The 24,131-nt window shown below is 42.4% G+C and overlaps 1 protein-coding gene across 4 annotated transcripts in view; it reads left to right on the top strand.

Moving 5' to 3' along the window:
* Window positions 1-24,131, top strand: part of TSNARE1 (t-SNARE domain containing 1) — a 451,421-nt gene that overhangs the window by 143,153 nt on the left and 284,137 nt on the right. For all 4 annotated transcript variants that reach the window (XM_084511163.1, XM_084511161.1, XM_084511162.1 and 1 more), the window contains exons 4-5: window positions 11,337-11,414; window positions 18,397-18,466. In XM_084511163.1, coding sequence (XP_084367289.1) covers window positions 11,337-11,414; window positions 18,397-18,466 — 148 coding nt within the window. The remainder of the gene's footprint in view (window positions 1-11,336; window positions 11,415-18,396; window positions 18,467-24,131) is intronic.

The following is a 24,131-nucleotide window of genomic DNA, read 5'->3' as shown; positions in this document are numbered from 1 at the left end:
TTCTAATAAACTTTAACACCCATGCAATCCTTCAATCCTTTTTTTTTTTTTTTAATTTGAGATCAGAAGCGTAAAGTTCTTTGTTCAAATCCCATTACAATCCCATTACACGTGGAGTAACTGTATTTCTTCTGTAGCATAACATAAATTTCTAATGAAATTCTTGTCTTTTATTTGTTTTGTAGCATTGTGATGGGCTGGGGTGTTCTGCATAGTTTGGAGGATGCCTTCTAGATTAACACGCCCTTGAGATTAAGCCTGAAATTGTCTTTGAAATAGCAAAGTGGGATTTTATTTTATTTTTTTGTCATTTTTGTTCGTTCATTTATTTGTTCAAATTGCCAGGTAGCAGCAAAGTTGTGTTCCCCTCTACTGATGAAGATGAGGAAGGATTGTTGCTGAATGTGTTCCTCTGTATATTTTTTGGGAAAAAAAAAAAAAAAAAAAAAAGGAAAAAGAAAGAAAAAGAAAAAAGACCATTTTGTAATGTTTATAGGATAAATAGAAGGGCTTGCAAGTAATATCTCCTGGCTCCGAGAACTGAGAACCTGGGGATTTGGAGAATCCCAGAGAGAAAGAGCTGAGCAGCACCTCCTAGAACAGCCTTTCCTTACCACAGATAACTACAGCAGGAGTTTCATAAGAACAAGACATTTTATGGCCATTCATATGACTTCTGGCCAGTGCTACAACTTTTGCTGACCCCATAAACTGAGGAGGAGCAGGTCTACATGGGACATCCCAGGCAGCTCTCCAAAGGGTTGGCAGTGATAGTGTTATTTCGTCCTCCCCAAATGGTTGTACAAGTTTTTAAGATTTCTTCCAAAAGAGCTGGTTCCACGGACCAGTTTCTGTTATCGGTACTCTTGGGTGAACAAGTTAATCTGGTTCTCCATTCAGTAAAGGTTGGGAAGGCGCTCTGTGTTTTTCTGCATAAAATATCAGTATGGTTTTCTTATTTAAAAATACAGATAAAGCTTACCAAGAAATGGCAAAGGGGATATTGCTCTTTTTCAGTCCTCCTTAGGACTTGTAATAAGTTACCTTGCTCCCTTTTATGCTGCTGGATGAAGCTCCATGGAAGGGGAGGGTGCACCACTCGCTGCTTTTGTACTGAGCTTATTTTTTTTGTGGAGATCTGCTCCACAGAGCACTCTTCTTTCCTGCAGGTAGATGCCAGCTGTGGCATTGCTCCATCACTGTTTCCCACTGCATCCGCCCCGTCTTTCAGTACCTTCTGCTATCTCGCCATCCCAGCTCTCGCTCTATCCCTCTGGGACCTGTGCTTTATAAAACCTCTGCTATGATGCTAAAACACCTCCAGGGCAATGCAGGGCTCCTCAAGGGTGCTGATTCTAATCCCAACAGGTGCATTTTGTCTTCTGTACATATGAGATGACCTGAATTTATTTTTCCTGGCCAACAAAGGAGGTGATGAAGAGGAAGGAGATGGGGAAGAAGCATTTTCAGCACTAGAGCTTCTTCAGCCTTATGCTGGAACAAACACAGTTGACCCCAAAGCAAGCCCTCCGGTACAGTGGCAGTAAGGATAAATCATCAATTATGCATATTATTTGCTGGGATCTGCCCTTCCCATTCATTTTTATTACTAACCTTTTATCCAGTATTCAGGGGCCATTCTGGTACACGAGTTTAGATATCAGAATTTGGTTTATAGAATCCATAATTTACCAGACATGAAAAAATATATGGTTATTTAGATATTTTCAATTGGCAAGCACCTTGTTTTAATGTTTTTAAAGGTTTCTCTTTTATTCATATAGCTGATTTTTCTGATACTGCTCCCTTGCATTGCATAGATGTAATCAGAACAAATAAATAAATAAAAAATCAAACAGTCATCTCTATTTTGTCGTTAATAGCCTGGATCTTTTAAAGGGTATTTTGTAAGGCAATTAGTGCTGAGTGCATTAATAAGACCAAAAGTGAGACTGATTAAGAGCTGTACAACATTATTTTGTAATGTATATAGCCTGGAAATCCTCAAATAATAACATTTCAAAAATATTTGTATTCTTTGTCATTTTCATTGGCTGTCTTCACATTACATTTCCTATAGCTTGGGCAGTGAGTGTAAAATCAATCCTTTTCACTTTGTTTTTCAGTCAATCTTTTGCATTTTCACATACTGTTGGTGCTTGTGTCTGTGTTTGCATTAGCACAGTGCTGCAGACTATCCTGGGGATATAGCAGTGCAAACAAAAAATGGCTTTCACTGAGGTTTTATTTATATACTTATACCACATCATCATTAAAAAAAAATAAAAATCTGCCAAATGACTTTAATTGCCTTTTTTTTCAACAATTTGGGTATCCTTATAAAAATGCAGGCAGGCTCTGCCATTATGCATAGTTCTGCTGCTGCTTTGGCGCATGAAGAAGGGAACATGATTAGACTTTCCATCTTGGAAAGCAGGAAGCAATGGGATTTGGAAGGGAAATTTTGCAAATGAATTGATATTTTCCAGTACGTTGATTTATTTCAATCAAAAATGAATCATCTTTTTAACTCTCTCCTAATCCACCTCTACTGAAAAAAAAAATAAAAAAAATAAAAAATCAAAGTGCTTTGTTTTATTTAAAAGCTCCTTAGCTACATTTTGGTAACGCGTCAGAATTATGCAAAACCTTTAATGTTTGCTTCCTCTTTGTTTAAAAATGGCAGAAAACTCTTAATTGTAAAACTGTCCAAGCAAAGCCAGAATTCCACACTCTGCCAGAATAAGCAGCTTCTTAATCCATTGCATAGTTCTAATCTGTCCTTATTCTTCATAAAGTCTTACTTACAATTTTGTCTGTTTTGCAGTTAGCCATCACAGAAAATCAACAGTTCACTAATTCTTGTCTTTGGACACGAGCATCTCTGTAAACAGGGATATCTGTGGGGAAAGTTTCCATTGCTCTCCAAATTACTTTATTAATTTTATGGAGATTGGAGCAGGTGAAACAGGACCAAGAATCCCACCAAGTAATTTGCCAGGGGCTATCAAGCCAGCCTGACCTTCAGATCACTTTAACATCACTCTTAGCCATCATCTGCCATGAAGTGATAGCATTTTTTTTTTCCAGTAATGGTTCTCATGAATCTTTTGACATTTCCTTCTACTGCTTTCCTTGTTTGAAGAATTAGAAGGCAGCAGGTTTTTTATTTATTTACTATTCATAAATTATAAAAAACTGATAGGGTCATAATGTAATAAACTTGGTTGGGTGGTTGGGGCTTTTTTGTGGAGTTTTGTTGGTATTTGTGAGCTGGAGGCAGCCTCTATCCAGCATTTCTCCATCATCTCACCCCTTTTCCTTTATGTCTCTTCATTTATGGTGTATTCAAACTTCTCAGTAACACTTCATGCCAGAAGCTTTCCCTAATTGTGCTTCTGATGCTCTGCTGATGCACACCATCAGCATGAGTTTTCATCTCCATGGACAGACTCCCTGCAAGCTGGTACATTGGTATTGTCTGTCCTGGTCTGCTGGATGTGCAGGGCAAGCCGTAGGGCTGAGGAGACACTGGCACTGGCTGTGCACCTAATGCTAAAAAAAAAAAAAAGAAAAAAATAGAGAGAGAGAGAATGGAAGAATGGAAACTTCTTAATTAAAAACTATGCAACTATGCAAAGCAAATCTGATTGAACCATGATTGTGCTGGAAAAAGATAACCAATGTTTCCCCTTCTCTCTGAACAACTTCTGGGGGTACCCAAGATTGCATTTTGCTGAGAACCAGGTGCTGGTGTTGCAGGGGATGGAGCTGCATGTCCCTGATGACAGGGCAGGGAGGATGGGAGTACCAAGGAGCACCCCAGGGTGCGATACTGCACCCAAGGAGAAAGGCTTAGGAAAAGGCTGCTCTCTTGACTGGTTTAAAGTGGGAGTGCACAGGGTGTGTGCAGCCGCTTCACTCAGCTGGGCGGTGCATGAGATAGACAATGTCTTCATTCTGTATTATTGTTTTGAAGTTGACTGTTACTACACATTATTGCTCACCCTTCATCTTCTCTTAATTTCTGCAAGGGATGCCCACCTCTCCCTTTTGATGCCTCCTGTGTCACCAGAGCCAAGCTGCTGTTTTGGTCCCATTGGCCTAGACCTCACCTACGTGAGAAACTTTGGCCTCCATAACCTCTTTCCTGAGCTTCTTGGTGTTCTTCCTAGGTGTAGGCTCTGTGCTTATTATTCCTTTCAAAGAAATGTGTTGCATTTATAATTGTAAGCATTTTTCTTTCCTAGGATCTTCCAAGAAAGAGCCACGCTGAGCTCCAGTTAAAATGTACTAGCTCTACCAGGAACCCTTGTAGTGGAGACACCGTGTGTTGCAGTTTCTTGTCTAGGGACGTGTTAACTAAAGCACAAACCTCAGAAGTTTAGAAAGGTTAATGTATGGAAACTCTTTGCTTAGTGAGCACACCAAAAAATAAAAAAATAAAAATTAATGACTGGGCGGGATCCTCTCCAAGCCGAAGTGATTCTCCCTGCCTGCTTTATCTGCTTGGTCTCGTGCACTCATTGAATTTAGCCCCTGCATTCAACTTGGTTTGGAAATGATAAATCTTTGTTGCCCCAGTCTACTGGCTATAGATGTGGTAGGTCATTCAAGGAAAAAATAATTTATTAAAGTAGTGTGGTTGTTTTTTGTCTCATTTGCTCTCTGTTTTTTCTTCTAGTTTTATCTGGCGGGAGATAAGGTGGAAGTAAGGTACTTCATCAAAGCAGGGCTTTGAGGGCAGGGTGACTCCCTGGCTTTGTATTTTTTTCTTGGGAAGAATAGGAGGAGGCAGGTTCTTCACTACCTAAATGCATCTCCCTCTCAGATGGGTGGGATGAAATGGGTTCTCCCATCTGAGATGCCTTTGCCTTAATACCTTCTTCAGGTAAAGCTTAATTTCTAAGAAATTTAGAAAAAAAATATATTTTATTTGTTCAGGGATATTAGGCCAACCCAGGAAGGCAAGTTCATAAAAATGACCAGGAGTTCATGAACATCAATGCAAACCCAGACCCACACCTAATTGAGTAATTGAGTTCCTGGGTACAGTGACCCCACTATATGAGAATTGGTTTGGAAGAAGATTGATGCAAACACTGTTTTTAACCCACTTCTTAAATGTGTAATCTCCTCAGTGTTCCCCTTGGTGTTAGGGCCAAGCTAAGGACATCCAAATCTTTTGTATGAATCCATAGCAGAGAACTTCGGAGCATTTCCACATGAAGCAGCATCACGTTTTCCAACGCTCCTGGAAAACATGCTGCCTGATGAGTGTGATTTTTGCTTACATTTCCCGTTATCACTTATTTCGCTCAAACTTCAACAGGAGGAAATAAAAACCTCCTAAGCTTGCATGCCAGGAGCAACTTCACAACATTAGACATGATGCAGCTCCTTTCATTCCCTTCCTCTTCCCTTTCTATTTTAAACTATTTTCCTTGAGGAAAGGAGCCTTGTCCCAACACTCTTTTGGCCAATCCTTTCTACGCTGGTATTTCTTGAAGCTTTTTGGCCAGTTTCTACACGAGCAGGGGTGACGAGGATAAATGAGGTATGTGAAATGGAAATGGATCTGAAGAGCAGAAGAGCATTCTTGCAACACGAGATGCTGAGGACTGGCATGAACCATGGGAAACCAGACAGTCCATGGAGAGGAGGACCACAGGATGCTGTATGAGGGCTCTTTCTGGTCTCTGTAGGCATTTGTGTCTGTGCACCCAACACTTCTTGTGTCTCTTCTGTGGCTCTTTCTCTGTCCTCCCCACGAAAAGCTGCTGCTTCGTCTTTGCTTTTTGCCTCCTTCATCTTTTTTCTGCTTTTTCATTTTTACTTCAATCACTGTGGAAAAATCAAAGATGTGAATTTAGCATTTTGTTCTAGAGCACATCCTTCACTCTTGGAACAGCAGCCAGAAACGAACATTTTCTCTCCCCTGAGGTCAATCCTCTCTACAACTCCCTGAAAGGAAGATGTGGGGAGCTGGTGGTCGACCTCTTCTCACAGGTGACTAGTTATAGGACTAGGGGGAATGGCCTCAAGTTGCATCAGGGGAGCTTCGGGTTGGAAATAAGGAGACGTTTCTTCTCAGAAAGAGCAGTCAGGCATTGGGACGGGTTGCCCAGGGAGGTGGTGGAGTCACCGTCCCTGGGGGTGTTCAAGGAAAGGTTGGACGTGGTGCCTGGGGACATGGTTTATTGGGTGATATTGATGGAAGGGTGACAGCTGAGCTAGATGATCTCGAAGGTCTTTTCCAATCTTAATGAATCTATGATTCTATGATTTCCCAATGCCAAAGGCACGTGGCTCTTGTTACGGATCGTGGCCTTCAGGAAAGAGTTGCTCTCTTGGATAACTGAGGTCAGTCCTGTGAGACGTCTTTGAGAGGGGAATTGAAGCCTTCCAATGGGTCACTTGGTCCTGGGGAAGGAGCAGGGTTCTTGACAGGTGAGTTGTGTCTTAAGGTAAGCTGTGAAAAGCTTAAGCCATGGGGTTTGAGCACAGCTGAAGCCCCTTGTCCTTTATCCTTATCGGTAGAGGTGAATTGAGGATGTAGGGTGGATTGTTTGACCTCATGGCATGCAGCTTGCGCCCTGCTGGCACTTTTCTCCTTGTAGGAGTTTCACAGCATAGAAAGGGAGTTTGGCTACTGGGTAATTTTCTGCTGAAAGGTTTTTCCCAGCAAAAGCTGGTGTTACAACTTGAGTTAAATCTTTCAGATGAGCGAAGATGCAGGAAATCTGTGACTGTGTTTTATGTTGCAGAGACACACATAGCTCACAGTGGTGCACTGGGGATATTTGCATTGAACCCAAGGTGCTGAGTTCTGCAGCCTCATTTAGTGCTGTAAGTAGAAAGATTGAATGCTTGTCTTGTTTTTTCTCTTTTCCCTTTTTATTGGAGTTGCTTCAACTATTGTCTCTTCCTTTCTGCAACTCTTGACTTATTTTGGGTTTGCTACAAAATTCAGATCATGGAGGCAATTGACTTCACCTGGCTGCAGAAAAGCCATTAGGAGCTTCAAATTAGTGTGAAATAATTAATAGGCAAGGAAGATTAACGTGGGGAACATGGGCAGTTTTCATTAGCATTATGCACAAGGATGTTCCTGTATATACCTTTGCCACGCGTGTTGTCCTGCATCTCCAGCTGTCCCCTTCAGACATTAATTATATCCAGATCAGTAGAGGCAAAACCCAATAAGCCTGCTCAGGCTTTGCAGAGGAACCAAAAAACATTTCTGCTCGCCAGCTCAATCAGATACCTTCACTGCAAGAACTGCTTTCAATGGTGTTTGAAACAAATTGCTGCTTGTCCAAGAGCCTGAGAGCCCCAAGGATGCCCACATGCAGCAGCAGCAGCATTTTCTTCCTCCAGAGCAGGACGGGGGAAGCAAACCAAGAGCCAGGAGCCACCTGCTTATATTCTGGTCCGAGCACCAACCTGATCACCTACCTCCATCCCTCTGGTTCTCATACTTAGTATCCCCTGGAGGTGATGATTTAGGTACTGGTTGAGGATTGTAATTGCATTGGAATGTGGAAAGCAAAGCATTCTGGTCTCTAGAGTAAGAGTTGCAAAAATGTCTGAGGCTTGCAAGGGTATTTGAGGTGTATGTCTCCTTTGTTTCTTATTTTTTCTTTTTTTTGTTTTGTATTGTTTTGTTTTGTTCAGCCCAAAGTGCAAGAGGTATCACAGGGGTCAGGCTGCAAGCTGCACAGAGCAGGTAATCCCAATGGAACTGCACATCCAATGGCAAATTTGGTTCAGTCTTACTGCTTTTGCCCAGAGAAGCAATCTCTGTGATAAACTGTGCCCCAAACAGCTCCAGAGTTTGTCTTGGCAAAGGCTGGCCCAAAACAGAGCTGGGGAGCCAGCTAACACTAAAATACAATCTTTCTCCCCAACTCTCTCTTATTTGCTGGTGTATATGTTCTCCCAATGTTTATTTTGGACTAGTTTCCTACAAACTAGTAGGAATATTTCAGAAATGCCATTGTTGGCTGCTGCTTCTTTAGCAGCTGAAATAAATGCATCAGTTTGTCACTATTTGCTAGGTGGGGAGGAGGTGGAGTTGGAAATTGTTTTGTCCTGTCCCTCGCCAAGGGGATGCTGCTGGAAAAGCAAATGAGGAAAACACTGGGAAGTTATAAAAGTGGTTTTGGCAATTAAGGAAACAGAGGAGAAGCAATTTGGATGCGGGATTCTGTAACATTTCCACTGCAAACTCCTCATGGCTTTCAGGACCCACGGTGTAATTAAAAGTCACCTTTTCCCAATTGTGGTGCCGACCTCTATTAGCGTCAGGGCATGGCAAGTATTTACTGCATATCAGCAACCTCGTGCTCCTTCTCAGGGAATTGTAATATTTTAGCAGTCCCTTTATGCAGTCGAAGACATTTAATTTTTTATTAGACACAAATGTGCCTCACATTCACTTTCTTTCACAGCCTTGATATGTCTTCACTTAGCTTGGCAGTACAGATGCATTTTTGCTTTGCTTTCTGCTGCTGTTTTTAAATTGTTTTGCTTGTCTGCTTGGACTGCTGAATCCTCCATGAATAGTTACAACATTTCTGCTCGACGTGTGGAAGCTCGAAATTGCAGCAGCAGTGTAAAACAACATCCCTGCTACTATTTTCTTATCTTTCCTGAAAAAAAAAAAAAAAAAGAAAAAGAAAAAAAAAAAAAAAAGAAAAACAGAGCTGGCACCATATTCCAACATGAAATAAAAGTCCAGGTGCAGGGAAATACAGAAGATCTGGTAAGCCAGATTCTGTGCAGTTTTGTTAGACAAGCAATTCTCTGAGCATTATATTTTCAAAGTGTTTGGAAATTCTGGCCAAAGGTTGCATCCATTATTTTATTTTATTTATTTATTTTTAATTTAGTTCATGTTTGTTTGTCATTTGGAGGTGAGGTGTGTCTCTCTGCTGGATATTTATGGATTGAGACTTTAAGCCTTGGAAGGGGGAGTTCTTCACCTCTTGGTCCTCATGCATCCAGCCAAAATAAATATCATCCTGCTGAGGCTTGAAAAGTTAAATATTTCCACGTCCTTAGAGTATGATCCTCATGCATTGCCCTGTCCTATTTTGCCTCTCTTCCATTAGGGAAATGTGGTAGAGGATGAGCAAATTGGTTTCTCCATGGCCATGCAGGGGAGATGGGGTGAATCCTGCTCTGCCAGATCAGCCCCTGAATTTCTGGGCAGTTGGGGTGGGCTAATTTTGGGGGGTGGTTAATGTAATTAATCCTCACTGGGTTATGTAAAGCACCTCACTGGGTGTTTGAAACTGGGGATTTGGAGGAATTTACAACCCTGACTTGGTTGCATGGTGGCTTATCTGGAGCTCCAATCAGCAACATGGAAAAAAAGCACATAAACTATTTTTTCTCCCCCCAGAAAGAACCCATCCAAAGAACCTCTATCACAAAACGCATGGATCACTACACAAAACTGGAAATGCCACCCTGAAACCTTGTCCTGGCCACCACGTGCCCGTCCTCCCCTATTACTAACCCAGAAATTTTGAATTTTGTTGAAAAATTCAAGAAAAGCCTCCTGAAACCAGGGTCAGCGCAGCCTGTAAAGATCTAAAACCTTTTCCTGTGCTGCTCTTTTCCCAGTGATTTAATGAAAGCTGGATCTTGTTAGTAACAAGTGAAATTCCTGGGGGACAGACAAGCCCAAGCTAATTTCTTGTTCTGTAGCCTGATACATGAAGCAGTGGAGAGGAGTGTCTGGGACAGCTGATTTAGGAGGAAGTGTGGAAGGAGAAGAGTGGGAAAATCTCTGTCAACGAGGCCCTGTGCACTTTGATTAAACACCATTTAATGCCCTGGATTTGTGTCAACCTGATAGGCTGAGCCAGGACTTTATTTATGGCTGGGACAAGGCCGAATCGTCTCGTACAAGGATTTCTGTGGGTGAGGTGGGTGAGAAGCAGTGGAAAACCCCCTGGATGCCCAGATTGAACATGAGGCTTGTCCTGAAGTCTTGGGGGATGTCCTCAGGGTCACCCTAAGCAGGACATTGGGAGGGCTTTTCGTTCAGATTGAGATTTGTGGGGTTTTGCCTTGCCCCATCCTTGACTTTCTGCTCTTCCAAATGCAGGCTGGGAGTGCAGTGCTTTAATAGCATAGAGAAATTTGGGTAGGGGATGCAGAATATGTTGTGATTACAGGCTTCTGACTTGAAAACATGAATAACAGCTCCTGTCTGAGTGTCTGTACTGCTGCAGCTCCGTGCTGTAACTATTTCAATGTCAGGGGGACAAGCCCTACGGTGCTTTGGCCTTGGCCAAGGTTGCAGGTAGAGCAGTTTCTAGGAAACCTGCAAAAGCTGACCCAGGTGGGAGGCAGAATGGGGCAAAACCTGGGAAAATCTGCAGAGCTGCTGCTGTAATGCTGGTGCTAAAGGGGAAATGAGTCTGTCTCTGGGGACTGTTGCCAACCAAAACCTGACCCTTGTTTAAGGTTTATTTAAGCAACGTGTCCTTTCTCTGTGGTATAGCCCAGTCCAACTTCACATCTCTCCTTCTCTGGGGATGAAGCTGCAGTTTCTCATTCATTTGCAGCTCTGGCATGCCCACTTGGTAAATGAGCAGAGATCGTTTCTATTCCAGTTGCCGATAATTCCTGCAGAGGCTGCCTTGATCCGTGTAAACCTTATCTGCTGTATCTCAGTGTCACCTTTGCTGCCTGATGGAAATGGGGATGTAGTGGGTATCTGCCTGTGATCAGTGATCACACGCTGTGTAAGGCTACATCCGACCCCCTAGCTGGCCTAAATTTGCAGTGAGGATGAGCCCACAGCAATGAATTAATGGTTAATAAGTGTTTTAACGAAAGAGAGCATGCAGGAGTTTCGATTCAGTGCTTTGTTACATCTTTCAGCTAAGTAGGGAACACTTCAGGCTGCTGTGGGTTTGCACAGCACTGCTGGGACAGGAAAGGGACCTTCACCAATTCTCTTCTTCCTGAAGCAACACCGCAGTGAGCAAATATTATTTTGCTTTCCAGGAGAAAATCCATATTCTTTGTGTCCCATGGGTGCTCCAGTCCCGTGTTACTGGTGTTTCCCTGTGCCTGGTGAGACTAAGCAGGCTTTTTGCAGGTGTTGGTGTTGCCCATTCTCTGCGTGGAGTGTGACAGCACATCGTCGTTGCTGTAACCTGTGTGTGTATAAAATATAGCATTTTGGTGACAGCTCTATTGTAAAGGTTCTCGGCTGGGTGTCCCCTTTTGGAGGCTCTGCTGGGAGGGGAGCCCCCCTTCAAAGTGATGGTAGTCCCCACTATTAACAGGTCTCTCCCTTTTTGTCTTTGCAGCCACCCAGATTGATCCCAGCGAACTGCAGGAACTATTTCAGGAGACTTCAGCCAACGTCTTCCGAATTAACTCCAATGGTGCGTATAATGAAAGGTTTCCTAGTCGATTGTGTGCTGTCCTGCTGATGACTCCTGTGCGTGTACACGGCGTATGACAGCTCCTGTTGTCAGGGAGCAAATATTAATGCAGTTTTCTTGCTGCTGCATCTCACGAGCACCAGCACATGTCCAATACACAGTTCTTTATAAGATGTAAAAATATTCCACCATATGTTGCATTAAGCAGGCACAGATATATTCCAATTCTTACTGAGACCACATCCTTTTCTATTTTTAATTGTGTCATCTGTTACAATGGGGAGTTAGAGCGCAGAAAGGTGGAACAAGCCAGACTCATTTTCTAATGTGTTGCAGCACTACTGTGTTCAGAGCCTGTCACACGAGCCTGCAAAGCATCCATCTCCCTTATAAAAACACCAGCACCAAAACTCTTCTGTTATTCTTCACTCTGTAGATGGAGCAGCAATGCTATTCCTGCTCGTGTCTCCCCGGACACTGGAGGTGCAGAATGCTTCCCTCCTTTGGAGGTGTGCTCTGGCTCATCAGCGCCTTGTTGGGGTGGGATCTAAAGCCGTATTTCACAGGTAGATATAAAGGAACATTGCAGAATAGCTGTTAATGCCGTAATATCGCAGTTCTAAAATACACCACTGCTAGACAAGGATTTAAATTCATGATGTTGTGAATTACCTGGCCAGCTTCTCTCTTTGGTCTGATCTGTGCCTAAGGGGATCTGGTGGGACATTGCACTGGACTAGGTGTAAAGGATCTCAGGACCTCCTGCTTGTTGTAATTCTCCCCATGTGTCCTGGGGAAAGGTCCCTGTCTTTCTAACAAGGAATCCTTGCTCGAAGAAGGATGGGAAGCAGATCTGAAATGCAGTCATCTTTTGTCTATCAGGATTCTTGCATGCTGCAGAGCAGTCATGCCTCCATCTGCCAGGCAAATTCAAGTGCAGAGATTTCTATGACTACAAGGAATGGATAAGTTTGAGTTTGCTTTTGACAATCGTCTTCACCTTGGGTCAGAACTTAAGGACCTCCTGCAACATAGATGTTACTGCTCTCCAGTATCCCAGAGGGTGAAGTTGAAGGCCTGAAACCAGGTGGCTCTATGAAGGCATTCAGGTGCCCAGTTGGCTGTAAAATCGGAAGAAAAATAATTCTTCACACCTTCTCTTATGTCTTTGGATGGAATAATCCGGTGCAAGAGGACAGGATAGGTGCTGGCTTGCATATTGAATATACGACATTCAATATGATGGAAACATTTCTGGCCATCTGGTTCCAATGGGAGCCCAGAGAGGCTGTGGGATCTCTCTTTTGAGATATTCAGAGCTGGAAAAAGACCTTGCTTTCAAGTGAACCTTCTCTGAGCAAAACATTAGACTAGAGACCTCCAGAGATCCCCTTCAACCTTCATGAGTCTATGATTCTTCAGTGGTTTGTCAAAGTCTCACATATAAGATGATTCTGAATGGGACAAAAGCAAAATGGGAAATGGACACTTCATGTTCCCTTTTTTCTTTCTTTTTTTTTTTTTTTTAGTGGTTGTTATTTTTAAGAAGAGTAACTGATTGATACACTGAACAAGCAGTAGATTAAAACACGTTATTTATAGCCTTCTGGAAAACTGCTTGGGTACAAGTTTGGCAACATTCTTCAAAGAGCACAAGTTGAGAAATTCAGCCATTGCAAGTCACCTTAGAGTTGCACTTACATGTACCCTCTGTAATGCTGGAGAGCAGTGATGGGACTTGGGATGAAGTAGAATGATGTCCTGCAGAAGTGGCCTCCCCAAGGCTGAGCAGAGGGGAAGCATCACCTCCCTCGACCTTGTAATGCAGCCCAGGATGCCATTGGACTTCTTTGCCAGAAGGCCACATTGCTGCTTGATGTTCTACTCGGTGTCTACCAGGTCTCATAGGTCTTTTTACCCGAGCTTTTCCTTGGGAAACCTCGAGTTTTGTGACCTGGACTTAAGGCTGCTATGGCAGCTTGAACCTCCCAACCATGCTTACTGGTACTTGGTTTACGGATGGGGTATGACTGTGTTATTACATACGGAAACACCTCAGTTAGCACCAGTCTTTCTTCTTCCAGCGCTACGTGCTACCTGGACACAATGGCAATGTTGAATTGCAGCAGTACTTCGGCTGCTGGCTATTTCAGGGCTCAGCATGAAGTTTTGCAACCTGCTTGAGGCTACGAGTGCTATTAATACTCCAGCTAACCACGTTAGGCATGTCCGTGCTGTAATTCCTCCCCTAGTGGGGTTTGTGCTGAGAAGCCTTTAAGATGAGTGGTGCATCCTTTCTTGAAATGCCACAATCCAATTTATATTTGTATTCTTTTTTATAATTGCATTTGTCCCCTCAATTGTGTTTTGAGCACTTTCTGGTGGTCTTTGCTTCTCCTTTTAAGATGGTACAGAGTGCACGAAGATGCGCTTTCTGTTAGAGGTGCCTGCACCGAGTGCTCTCCGAAGCAGGTAATGACAGCACCTGTACTTAAAACTATTCTGCAAAATTGGAGAGGGTACAGAGAAGAGCTAAGACAACTGTTTGAAGTCTGCAAATCAGACTTTAAAATGCATGCCATCCGAACTTCTGTTTGAGACGTTTGAGAGGACTCGATCGTGGTCTGTAAGTACCTCTGTGGGAAGAAAGACTTCAAATAGATTGCGTAGGGCTCATTAATCTAACATCCTCACACATAATGAGATCAGGAGATAGGAGTCAAAGCTAGACAAATTCAGTCTTTCTGTATGAGGATAACTAGCCATTAGAACTGCTTATTGAAGGGACGTGATGGATTTGATGCGACTTCAAACCTTTAAATCAAGATTCAGACGCATTTTTGTAAGAGATACTGGAGTCCAGCTACAATCTACAGCCTCAGTGTAGGAGTGATGGGGCAAAATTTTATGGTAGGAAATCAGGCTGGATAATCAGAATTGCTCTATCTGGGCTTTAAAATCTATGAATTTATAATGTTTTTAAAGTGCTTTTAGGTTGAGAAAATGCCCATAAGATACTATGCCTTTGTTGCTCTGTTCGCTACCCAGATTATTTGAGTCTGCTGAAGTCAGTTTGCTTCAATTTGTGTGTGGCTTCTTCATAAGCTGGCTGTGCTGCTCAAATTTTTGCAAAGCTAATCCACCCTAGACAGAGAACTTTGTAGGTTTATAAAATGGGAAAGGATGCCCAAGATCCCTCCTGCCTTGCACAGCTGTACCATATGGTCTCTTCAGCCAATCCAGCAAACTCTGTGTCCGAGCTTGTAGCAAAAGTTAGAGCTGTGTGTGCACCACCATGCAAGGGGCTGATCAAGGAGCAGGTGGCTGCATTGCAGATGCTCGCCAGATGATGCTTGGTGCTCCTGTTGCTCCGGGCATGGTGTGTTGAATGTCCTTCTGGGTTGCATAAATCCAGTTAAAGCTCCCTTTTTCCTTCTTTTCCTGCCTTACCCCAGCCTCCTAGGGGCTTCCCAAGTCCTCCAATGCATTTGGAGACCAAAACAGGCACCAGAAATGCTCCTCTCCCCTTTGAGATGCTAAAGGTGCCATGAGGTCCCCATGCTATGCCTCTGTTGTTTCAATTTCCAAAATGCAAGGTTGTGGGCAGCTGCATTTTTTCTATCTTTGAAGAATGAGTATTCTTAATGAAACAAGAAATCAACTCTATACTGGGATTTTAAAGCACCGCTGATTTTTGTTTGGTGTCACTACAAAAATAGTAAATGCTGCATGTCTTGTTCCTCCTTGCTCTCCTAACTTTTTGCAGAAGCCTAAGTCTTTGGGGTGATTTAAATTCATATTGGGCAGTTGAGGACTTGGCTCCTGACCAAGGGGAATCTCTGTGGCTCTGAGCTAATCTTGGCAGATCTCACATATAAATGCCTCCCGCTCCCCTTTTCTGCTGTGGATATGGAAATCTTCCTTTTGTGTTGAATAAAAGCCATAGCCAGGATCGTTGGTTCTGTTTATGTGCCACTGGATCATTCTTCTGCCAGTTCATGAGCTTAGGGACTTTTTTTAACCCATCTCTTAAAAAAGTGTCAAGGGGTAGAGGGAACTTTTACCTATTCTTTGCATCTTCTTTCTGTCTCTAGCTCTTTGGGGACTGTCTCTATTGAGCATAGGGAAGTTTGTCTGATAAGGCTTTGGCTTCTCTGAGTTTTACGTTTCCTTCTTTAGTTGATTTTTCTACTTGGGTGGGAAAAAAAAACACACACGCACACGCAAAAAGCAGCTCAGGTACTAGGTGAGTTTGTCTGGCTGATGGCTTTTTTTCCTACTCATTTTTATGAAGGTTTTGCATTTCTGTCAGAGCATGGCTTTTAGCTGCCTCTCAGTAAATGCCTTATAAATAAGTAAAATAAATAACACTCGTAAACGGAGCTAGGTTGGCGCATCGTGTCTAAAGGGCTGATCGCTGGAGGATATACTGCAGGAATCAGACCTGTTCTGGCCAGATGGAGAACCTGAGTGCTCTAATGGGTCTCTTCCCTCTCTAATTCCTGTTACTTGCTCATTAATGACTCCCCGTGACAGGCTGGTGCCAGGCGCAGTCCCATTACCTTGATCTGAGAGGCTGAGCAAAGGATTTTTCAGCATCCCCCAGGTGTGATAAAGTCTCCGTTGCCATCTAGGGATGGTTTCTCATCCCCCATTGATTTTAAGGATTGCGATGGCGTAGACAAGTGGTGCCAAACTTTCAGTTTATGTAAATCAGTGCAGATCCAACAGCAGTGATCTCTGTGGATGCCTCATCTTGGAAGACTAGCATATGCCTTTTTTAATGTTAAGTGTACAAGGATTTTTAAGTAAGATGTCTGTTCTAGCACCGGCTTCACAGCATCACTCCATCATAACTTGACATTTTGCTTCTTTGATAGCTCAGATGGTCAGAACTGGTAAACTGGGGGGACTTTCCGTATCCACAACAAGAGCCATGCAGATTTCAGTAGAGCTCTTCTTATCCAAAGCAAGGTAGGACTGTCCCAAAATACAAAAAGAGCTCAGTCCCCTGAGATCCAGCTCAAGTTTGCGTCTCAGTTGTGCTATTTCCCAGGTAAAAGCCATATCAAATGCCAACATCTTGTGTGTTCCACAGCACATATCTTGTCCTATAGGGATAACTTACCTTTATGTATATGTGTTAATATGTTACACTGGAGTTAAAATATTAGATCAAATTTTAGGATGGGAACTTAAACCTGAGTCATTTTCTCACCTCACCAATGAGTGCTTTGCTCCTCTCTTGCAATCCTGCCTCAGATTCTTCTGCATGCAAGTTTTGAACAGTTTAGTGCAAAAAGAAAACTGCTTCCTCCTCCATTATTCTCCGAAGCAGGCAGCAGCAGAGGTCCATACTGCTCTTGCAAAGAAGCACCCACCTATCAGATCTGTCTTCCCTCAAGCCTGTGTTCATTTCTAGGAAGAGCTGGCAGAGAGTCCTTCACTTTGGATTGCCTTGGTTTTGCAGCTCAGGTTAGAAAGGTGCTTGGATGCTGTAGCTGCTCTTCTCCCTCCTTGAGCTGCACACATGACGTTAACATGTTCCTAGAAATTCAACGTACAAAGTGCTTCTGCTACCTTAACTCACTCTCTGTTCTCCAAGGACATTCGAGCAAGCATCGTGCTCTGCAGCGCCATGAAGGGCTTCTGGGCCTTGAAGTATTTTTAGTTTTGTCTTAGAAATGGACAATTTCCATGGGAGATTGAGTTGTTAGGATTGAGGAGCAGAATGAGAGAGTATTATCATATCTGTGAGATCTTTGCAGGATCAATGCTGTTAAACTAGAGAAGCAAATGGCTATTAGTGAAAACTCTCAATTTATTGCTTAAAACATTGTGCATCCAGCAAAGGATAATAATTATGAGCTCAAGTGTAGACAGTTCCTTAAGGCTTTATCTTACTGAGCTGCCAAGCTCTGTACTGAGATCTGCTGTTGAGATCTAGCAGCGTAGTAAGCAAGGTGAAAATATGTGGTGATATTCAAGCTTGTTTGAATACCATGTCCAAGCACATGAAGTTGTTTTTGTCCCTTTCTGTGGCTTTTTTGTGTCCACCCACAGAAGCCCAGAAGAAAAGAGGGGATTCAGTTTTGTCTGTCAATGGAAAAAAATAGTTGAGTGATTTGTTCAAAGCTGTAGACCGAGACCAAGACTGTAATCATTAAAACAGGATATCTTAAATTTCAACAGGAATAGCTGAGATATGTTTCTAATACATATATTTTTTCCTTCTTTAAATATTGAAGTGTGGCTGATAACTGGTCATAAGTTTTTTTTACAGCTGGAAGCCTCCTGAGAAAACCCCACGTGTAAACAGAAAGAATCTCATTCATTTAGCATCTTTCATTAATGAAGGTCTTGAAGTGTTTTGCATACTTGACATGCTAAGTCCAAATATAATGATCTTCTGTTAATCTGAGAATGAAGATGTGGCAGTGAATACACACAAACCTATATATATTTCTTAAATTTGAAGTTATTTTGTATTGCGAAACAAACCATGTTTCCAACTTGGGATCACTTAGGGTAGAACATTCTTCTCTCCTGATGGAAAAGCCCAAGAAGCTCTCCAGCTCGAGCACATGAGATAATCATAGTAAAACATCACACTTTATCTGAGCTAAAAGAAAAGATTTGGACTGTTGAAGTCTTGAACAATGAGTTAGAAGATACTAGAATGGCTGATAAAGTTCAGGCTCTTAATGTCCATTTGGAGCAATTCACAGCTATGCTGTCATGTCCCGTCATGCCACAGCATCTGTGGAATCTCCATTGCTGTATCCTAGGGACCCAATTTATCCATTTTGGGGTAGCGGGCATTGCCTGATGGCCCCTTTGTGTCACAAGGTACCTGTTTAAACACTACTTCATTATGTTGTTTTGAAAGGAAACAAATTAAAAGACAAACAAATGAAAATCCATTATTTTTTATTTGAAAAGGTGTGCTGCTTGTTTATCTTTCTTTCTCTGCTGTTGACAGTGACCTCTCTGGAAAGAAGCCTTCGATCCCTGGGGACCTCAAACGATACTCAAGAGCTGCAGGATGGACTGTGAGTCTCTTTTGAATTGCTACAGATCTCTCTTTGTCCCAGCCTTTTCATTTTTCTTGCCCTTTTTCCTGTCCTTTTTTATAGCTGGACACTTTTTTTGTCAGGCTTACTTCATTTTGCTCCTTTCTGTTGGTGATTAATGATGGTAAGACATGTATTGATCCTATAAAGCTCCGCTTGTGCTGGTTTCAGGTGGCGGAGAATGGTAGGTAGATAACAGAAAATGATGGCCTACAGTGAAAGACCCTTTTTTGTGGTTGTGTATGGGTTGTTTATTTTGTTGTTTTTTGATGTGAAGCCAGACTTGGATGCTTGTGTAGCTCTTTTCTTTCCTTCCTTCCTTCCTTCCTTCCTTCCTTCCTTCCTTCCTTCCTTCCTTCCTTCCTTCCAGCAAGAAGACATTTTATAGGCAGAAAAGTGTGCTGTGGTATTGAAACTTGCATCACAGCATCACATGGTACAGCACAGAGAAGATGAAACTTCAGTTTCACTTGCAATAGATACAGTTCATTAAACTCTCTTCTGGATATGTGTATACACAAACACGCACAGTTAGTTTTCATTGTATGCATGCTAATTAGAGAATTAAAATGGCTTTTCCAAATGTAGCACAATTTATTAAAGCTGCTTCCCTTCATGCAGCCTGCATACAAAAATCAAGTACTTAGGATGTGGTTCTAGTTTTGTATATATGACTGCATTTCCTAGTGAGGTTCAGCTGTGAACGGAAGGGAGAATTTGGTTTCTATTTCTTTATATTGGCATTATTCTCCTTAGAAGTGCCTGATGTGCTTGACTTGCCTTCTCGACGCAGTATAATCTCTCAGACTGGTTTGCAGTCTCTTCCCTCTCTCCATTCCACTGCTTTCATCTGTGCCTCAGATCTGCCCTAATTCACATATACACTGTTTTGCAAACTGGAGGATTAAAAATAGTAATAGTAATAATAGTCAGAAGATTTGGATCTAATTTTAGGAGATTGGAGAGGATGTAAGAGTAAAGAGTCAGCCTGTGGAGATCAATGTAATCAGGAAAGATGTTTACATGTACAAAATTATTTGTAGCATAAACTGCCCTTGTAACTAATGGGGATCTTTTACCAAGGATGGCTTTCGATCACCCAGAGCATCTATTGTGCTTATGCTCCTAAACTACTTCTTTTTTATTTAAGAATCAATTCCTTGGCTCCTCAGAGCGCTTCAAAAACATGGCTAGATAATTTTCTTCTTTCCTGAGCAGTTACATAAATAGATCCATAAGGCACTAATTGCAACGATTATTTTGGATCTTGGAATTATCATTAATTGTCCAGGTAGCTAAATGCAGCATATTTTTATTTTAACCATGCTTCCTTGTCCCTGTCATCAGCCCTAGAATTCCACCAGCTCTGTGCTTCCATTATCCTGATCTATAACCTTTCCCCAGGCTTTATAGAAGGTTTCTCTTGATTTCTCCTATTTTCCTTGTTGCGTCTCCAGACTGAACAGTTGCAGGGTGCCCAGCAGAGGAGGACCAGCAGCTGTCTTCCCCTCCATCATCCCATTGTTTTCTCCTGTCTTAAGACTGGCGTGTCCTTCACAGTGACCCCATTTCATCGCCAGATGTGTGCGAGCAGCCTTGAATGCTCTGCGTGCATCTCTGCCCATCTCTCATGAGAGCTGCACCAGCAAAAAGCAGCGTGCCATGAATCATGAGAGCCGGCAGGGCTGCGTATATCTCTAAGATCAGGAACAAGCAGAGGGTCAGCTCTTCAGGTGAGACCTTTGGGGCAGCATTTTCCGCTTCCCCAGCTGCAAATCATGGCGTAAACTCTTGCTCCTTTGTCACTCGACCCCTTTCCTTCAAAGGCTGATGCATGCTTCTCCTTGAACATCCTCTAACTTGGAAGACGGATTGAGAGCAACGAGTGAACATTTGGTAGGTTTATAGCCTCGGCTATTAGAAAAATGATAGTGTTTGTGGATATCTAAATAATAAAATCACCACACCTTCTCTTTCATACTAACTAAGTGACTTATTTACCACTTTGCTAAAGGGAGGCTGTCAGGCAGGCGAGGGGGGTCAGAATATTTGAGATCAGGAGTTCATGGTGAGAAATGTTCCTGCCACGAAGGATGTTTAGTATCCATAGTCTGTGCACTGCAGTAGTGTTTGCTTATCTTGCTGCAGGATCCTGCTAAAAACAATACATGAAGCCAAGCTGCCTGACTTTTAAAAAGTCTTCCAGACTTTCCACCTGTTACGCACAGGGCTCATAAGGGCATCAGAGGGACGCTGATTCAGATGAGGGAAGACTTCTCACTGTCAACCCGGGCTCTTCCCTTTGCTGAAATGCCTTCTCTCCCTTTGATAGCTGAGTCATTTGGGATAAGGACTGCACCTGTGGCAAGTGAATTTGGGACGAGTTCATCCCAAACAGAGTGCCAGTTCTAGACAGTGAGGCAGAGGTGGCTGGTGATGTGTGAGCAGGGTATATGTGAGATCCAGCAGTCAGAAACCTTGGTCAGAGCTCATCCCAGAGCCAGCTCTAATACTTGTGTGTGACATGCTTGGAGCTGGAAGGAGAAAATGCAAGGAAAGTGAAATGTAAATGCCCATAAGAAGCTCTAGATGGAGTCGGCTGAATGCAACTGACCCCGGATTAATTGGGAAAGGAGCAGGAGCAAAAGGAAGAAGGATGCATGGAGCTCGGGTGAGGAGCTAGGGTCATTAGGCAATGCTGACAGCTTTTTCCAGTGATACATGTCTGCAAACTACTTGTTAAGTACTGATCCCATGCAAGAAAAATGTATATATATATATTTTTTTTTTTCGTAACCATTGGTTTAATAATCCAAGCTCCCAAGCAATTTATCTCCCTCCTTGGTCCCAGGGTGTGGGATTCAGGAGATTCCCTGATGTTAGGCACTGACGGTAACTTAATTTGGGCAAAATAAAATGAAGTGCCCGGATAAATCACTGTCTCAAAGAGACAGTCCACAGGCTGCAGGGAGGATAAGGCTTCCCCATGTACCACTGGATATTCTTCCTAGGAAAAATATGAGTTAAGAAAAAACGTAAAAATATAAAGTTGGCTTTTATTATTATTATTACACACATATATATATTTAGAAGGAAAGTTTGCAAGCATCATTTGATGGATATCTTGAAGCTACAGGATTGAGCTGTTAGTGGCAGGACGGGTCTGTGAGTCCCTTTATTGCAGGCTGGTTGACCATGACATTATTGCATACTTTCCAAACCAGGCTTCCTGGATGGCTTACACACAAGTATATCCTCTCATTCAACACTTACCCTTAGCTTAACTTATTTCAGGCCAAGGTCAATATGATGCTGTATTGAATTACAGTCGTACCCCCCTTTTATAAGTGACGGGCTGGAGCCAATGACTCCTCATGCTGCAGCATTTTTTGGTTCCTTTACCAGTCACCACCAGGAGAATTTGCCTGTTCAATGAAGAGATGTGAAGAGGATATTTTTGGTGCTTTTAGCACTGATGAGTTTTTTGAATGTGTCCATGCTACAAAATGTGTTGATTTCTCCTGATTTGAAGAAAAAAAAATAAAAATTGGCTTCCACCTCCTTTTCCTGATTGTTTTTTTTTCCTTTTTTTCTTCCTTTTTTTTTTTTCCAATTTGCAGATGATAGAAATATGCAGATATGTTTCTCTGCAGCTGAGGGAGGACTCAGCTTTACATCTGTACACTGCATGAAAATAAGCCTCCTATTCTTGTAGAAGTGAACTGGCAATAGTCAGTCCTCTCTGTTACAAATCCCTCCCAGTCCCCTGGAAAAATCAGACACCCTGACACTACAAGATTGCTATCAGAGAACCCATAAGGACACAGATCCTCCTGTATTTGAGACCTGATTAAGAAAATTCCTATGGCCACAGCCTGATTGTCACATCTAAGCAGTATTAGTGGATATATATCCATGAAGCAGTCACTGTCTGCAGAACACTGACAAAGTGCATGCTTTTTGATGTATAATACTTTAATGATTTTATTAGGGCTATGCAGCAGAACTGATTACGGTGCAGTACTGCAAAGGAGATTCAAAGTATTTGCTGAACGGGAAGCTCAGTTTGAGATCCGAGCTGCTCAGGGGTGAGACAAGGGCAATGGGCCTGAAAGGGGCAAAAAGTGCAGCTTTTGGATCACTGATTGTACTGTCTTTTGGCCAAATAGTAACCTCAGGAGGCACCTGTTTTTCCCAGGAATGCAAATTAAGCCAAAATTCATATAAGGTTTGCCATATTCTTTGCTGGGAGTAGAGGAATTCCATCTTCCTGTCCATTCCCTGGTAAGTTTGCCACATCACTGGGAGAATTTGCAAGGGTAAATAAAAGCATTTAATCAGTTTATCTCATCATTACACGTTTGTGAAATCAAGCGATGCCTCTGGGGAACCACTGCCCCTATGATGTATGCAGGGTGCCTGTTTGGGTTGCTTTCAGGAAGAGAAGTGCCTCTGTACCAGCCTGAAGCCTGTCTGAGCAACAAGAATTAATTAAAGAATGACAATGAGCACTTCAGTCCACTCCAGCTCACTCAGCAGTGTTTTGCTGGATTTATGAAAATGTTTTGAAAACACTTTGGCATTCGGGACGTGGTTGTTAAGTCTGTGGTGTATTGGATTCAGCTGTGGCTGTTGACATCTTCATGTCACCTTCATTACGGATAAGGCACCTGCAGGTAGGTGTCTACGTGGGCTTGGCCAAGGGCATCTGTCAAGCTTCAGGTCATCGCAGTAAGGTGGAGGACCCCTGAGGCTATTGAGATGCTCCAGGGTGTCTGAGACACGCGTGGGACTGGCAGGTTTAGCACAGGACTTACTGTTCATTTGCTTCTGAAATAACATCCGTGGGCCTGGTGGAACCCTAGGACATCTCAAGTGACACCAGGTGTCCCCCTGAACCAAATGGGAGAATCACCACTAGCTAGTTCACCTTCTAGGTGATTGATTTAGAAAATTCAGATTCATCCCACCTAATTGATATTATAGAAAGAAGCATAGTAACCCTGGCTTTTCTGGGGAGCTGTGGGGTCATTTGTACCTCAGGGGGACTGAAATGCCCTTCGGACATGCCAAGCTTTCTTTGTGTGTACTCCAGGGAGGCTGAATGGTTGTCCTTATCAGTAGGAGCCTCACCGTCCTCCAGGGGAGGCAGATGTATCCACACCCCTTGGGTTTTCTGAATTGTCTAAAAACACTAAAGGTTTGTTTCTCAGTTCATTTTATCATTTATGCTTATTGTTTCTTTCTTCTTTCTTACCCGTACGTTTGATAAGTTGGAGGTATAGCTTGAAAATAATAAAAAAAATCAAAAAAAAAATGAAAATCCACCAAGCTTCTGTTAAGAAGGTTTTAATTCCTGTGGAATGCAGATTCACTTAGAGCAGAAAGATATCTTAAAGACATAATTTACTGAAAGAAGATTTTTTTAAAGTAAATCAGACAGAAGCTTTTAAGTGTCAGCATGTTTAATTAAGGGTAGGATTTAATAATATTTTATATGGTTTTGTTATTCTGCTTGTATAAGCTTAAAAAAAAAAAAAGAGATTTCCATAAATATTTTGAAATGTCGTTTTGATTCTGTTAATATGTTAAACCCTTCAAAGTAATACCTTCCCTGTTCAACTCAAAGCAGTCGGATTAACTT

This window comes from Aythya ferina (assembly GCF_964211825.1).
Source record: "Aythya ferina genome assembly, chromosome: 2".
Taxonomy (NCBI): domain Eukaryota; kingdom Metazoa; phylum Chordata; class Aves; order Anseriformes; family Anatidae; genus Aythya; species Aythya ferina.
This window is presented reverse-complemented; position numbering and strand designations above follow the sequence as displayed.